The sequence below is a fragment of the Triticum aestivum genome, chromosome 7D (assembly GCF_018294505.1).
Source record: "Triticum aestivum cultivar Chinese Spring chromosome 7D, IWGSC CS RefSeq v2.1, whole genome shotgun sequence".
NCBI lineage: Eukaryota > Viridiplantae > Streptophyta > Magnoliopsida > Poales > Poaceae > Triticum > Triticum aestivum.
This window is the reverse complement of record NC_057814.1, coordinates 68081275-68084468: the sequence shown is the minus strand read 5'-3', so window position 1 is coordinate 68084468 and position 3194 is coordinate 68081275. Positions and strand designations below refer to the sequence as shown.

Sequence of the window (3194 nt, the reverse complement as noted above, 5' to 3'; positions counted from 1 at the left end):
TAAGGTTCATTTGTTCTTCACCATGCAGATTGAGTCCTTCAAAACGATCTTTCAGAGACAGTTCCAATCCCAAATTGTGTTCCTCCTTATCTACTTCTGGCCGACCCTCATCGTCTTAGATCCATCTCCCCCCTCAGTCCACACTACCGACTGGCTGCACCCTGACAGGCAGTGGCGGAGCTACACAGAAATAGCTAGGCGGTCTAGGCAAACAAGTTCACATTTTTTTTCAAAATTACAGGTGCACATTTTGGTGGCCAGCCATTATGCAACCCAGATGACTTGCCGCATGCAAGAATATAAGGATTTTGATTTAATAAAAAAATATCTCAGCACTCTCCTGGCACATGAGCAAAAGCTGGAGTTAGTTTCGAGGAAACATATCTGAATCAGTATATAATCAAACACATTAACTACGGGAGAATGGCGGCCAACCAGCATGGCCATGTGGCACATGCTGGTTGGCCGTGGCAAAAAAATGATTTGAATTTTTTTGGAAGATGAAATTGAGAAACTTTTTGAATTTTTTTTGGAAGATGAAATTAAGACCTTTTTCCCTTTTGAGATAAGTTTTTTTGAAGATTATTTTTGAAAGATGGAAGTGAGACTTTTATTTCTTTTTTATTTTAAGAATATTTTTAGGCTTTTTCTTTTCCTTTTTGAGATGGATGTGATGTTCACGTGTTGTGAAAAAGTTTTCTTTTTAATTATGAGATAAAGTTGAGGTTTTTCCTTTGAAAGAAAGAAATACATGCTCAACTTCCTCTCAAGAGACCCGCAATGGCGGGCCCCAACCACTAGTACATATTACAAGTAGGATGCATCAAACTCAACGAACGGCAGCATGACAAGCATCTCCAATGGAGCGGTTTGGCAATACGGGTCTAAATTAATACCATGTAGGGCTGTCAATTTGCTAACTAAGAACTAACTACTTGACCTCCAGCCGGTGCTCCTTGTGGCCCATTATTTCAAAACCTCGCACTACATCGTAGCCGCCGAGAAGTCGTGCGAATCTCGCACACAATCGAGCGTAAAGGGTATCACGGGCTTAGCTAGGTTCGCCAGTGGACTGGGCTTTACCGATGCATAGTAGTATATGAAAGAAAAAACTCATAAATCCTGGGCGGGCCATGTCCACTTCGGCCTTGCCCTAGCTCCACCAGTGCTGACAGGCACTTCCTTCTCTAACTCCTCTACCCTCTGCCCTAGTTCTCCATCTATCTTTCCTCCAAGTCTTTCCCAACAACCACGAATGGATCCGTGAAGCAACCTTGCGCCTTAAGGCCCCTACCTGACTAGACTCCAGTCCCCCCAATAGACCGCCTGTGGAACATGAGGAAATTGGTGGACTTTGGCATGATCACCGAAGGATGGTTAAACCCTAGAAAACTAGCGAAAAACTATTTTGCTTTCTTTAGCTTAACTTTTTTTGAGGCAAACGTTCTGTATTACTCAGCCGTCACAGTTATATGGACGAAGTTAAGTTCCCCAGGTATTCCTAGCCAAACATGGCGGCCGGCCTCTAGCACTAATGCATGTTTTTTTTAGCTTAACTTTTTTTTGAGGGGGCCCTTTTTAGCTTAACTGAGAAGTATTCGTTTCCTAGGCACGGCCCACAAGCCCACGTAGTGCCAAAAGCTGAGCACACGGCGACGGCGTCAGGCCACCTTTGAAATACTCCGGCTTGGCGCCCATCGTAACCGTCCCAACCAACAGCTCCCGCTTCTTGGCTTCCCATCTTCTCTTCGTCGCCGGAGCTCCAAGAAACCAAGAACCCACCATCCCCACTTCTCCACCGCACGCCTCTGCTCTCCAGCGTCACCGACTCACCGGCGACCGATGGAGCTGTTCCAGGACGGCCAGCACGTGCGGCTGCGGAGCCGCGCGCGCGGGACGTACCTCCACGCCGACGACGACGGGCTTGGCGTCTCCCTCCGCCGGCTCCGCGCGTCGATGAACGTGGCTTGGTTGGTGCACTTCTATCAGGGCCAGTACCTGCTCTTCCAGAGCGCCGCCTACGGTGGCTACCTCGCCGCCACGGCCGCGCCGGCGCGGCGCGGCCACCGCGGACGCCGCGTCGAGCAGCTCGACTACTATCACTCGGAGGTGGATCTAATGCTTTGGCAGGCCGTCCAGATGGAGAACCTCTTCCTCAACCACATCAACGGCGGCAACCTCCGCGCCAACGGGAGGTACCGCCGCTGGAACAACGGCGTCAGCGTCGACCACATCGACGACATCAACAACATCAGCACCATGATGCACTGGGTCATGGAGGTCATCCCCGCCAGGGAGATCATGCCTCGCCTTCCACGTCCGTCTCCGGTGAGTCCGCCATGTCTGCTTCTTGATTCTTCCCGAATTTGCGCGAATTGGGTTCTTCAATTTAACATGCATCGGAATATGACCACAGAGATAGCAAATCGTGTTAATTTGGCTCTGTTCTTGCCAAATTTGCGCTTTCTTTGGCTTCCTCATCTGAAATTCGTATCTGTTCTTGGTTTCTTTGGCTTCTTTGATTTGATGATGGTTCTTTGCGACTCAACTGCAGCTTCCCAACCTCGTGTTGCGGCCCCGGATGATCATGTACGTGTGGCCGAACATCCACGGGGGCCTCATCACCCACGGCACGTTCGTGTTCGGTGGGAGGTCCGTGTTCCGCCTGAGGAGCGAGCTGGCTAGGCGGCTGGGCGACCTCGCAATCATGGACTTGGAGGTCGCCGACCTCGTCATGTGCTTGCCCACGCATGATGGCCGGCTTATTCCACTGGTCGTCGATCTGCCCCGCAGCGGCGAGACCCTCCACATCGTCGTCGTCATCGTCGGGTCGCCTGGTGAGAAACCTTCCTACTCTTCTCCTTTGGCAAGAAACTCATATTCTCGCAGTAGTCTTGAACTTGTCCGGATATTATGGGTTTCATGTCACTTGAGTGCTAATCTGAAAACGTTGTTCGAAACTACGAGTAGTAGTCTGAAAAACAGTTTGCTGAAACTTTTGCTGCTAATTTGTTTCAGTTAGTCTGAACTCTGAACTGCTGTAAGATAGTACGAACGAGTGGGAACGAAGATGATAATGGGTAGATCAGATGGAAGAAGCTGCGAGGTTTTGAAGGGATGAGGATTTTTGGGGCTGGTTACTATATGGCGACATGGATAGCACATGCACATAGAGATGAACTGAGAAATGAGAG

At 49.6% G+C, this 3194-nt stretch overlaps 1 protein-coding gene across 1 annotated transcript; it reads left to right on the top strand.

Moving 5' to 3' along the window:
* Positions 1 to 1734: 1734 nt before the first annotated feature.
* On the top strand, positions 1735 to 3044 carry LOC123170824 (uncharacterized). Its single transcript, XM_044588569.1, has 3 exons — positions 1735 to 2328; positions 2555 to 2837; positions 3019 to 3044. The coding sequence occupies exons 1-3, from the start codon at positions 1843 to 1845 to the stop codon at positions 3042 to 3044; spliced, it is 795 nt and encodes a 264-aa protein (XP_044444504.1). The 5' UTR covers positions 1735 to 1842.
* The last annotated feature ends 150 nt before the right edge of the window (positions 3045 to 3194 follow it).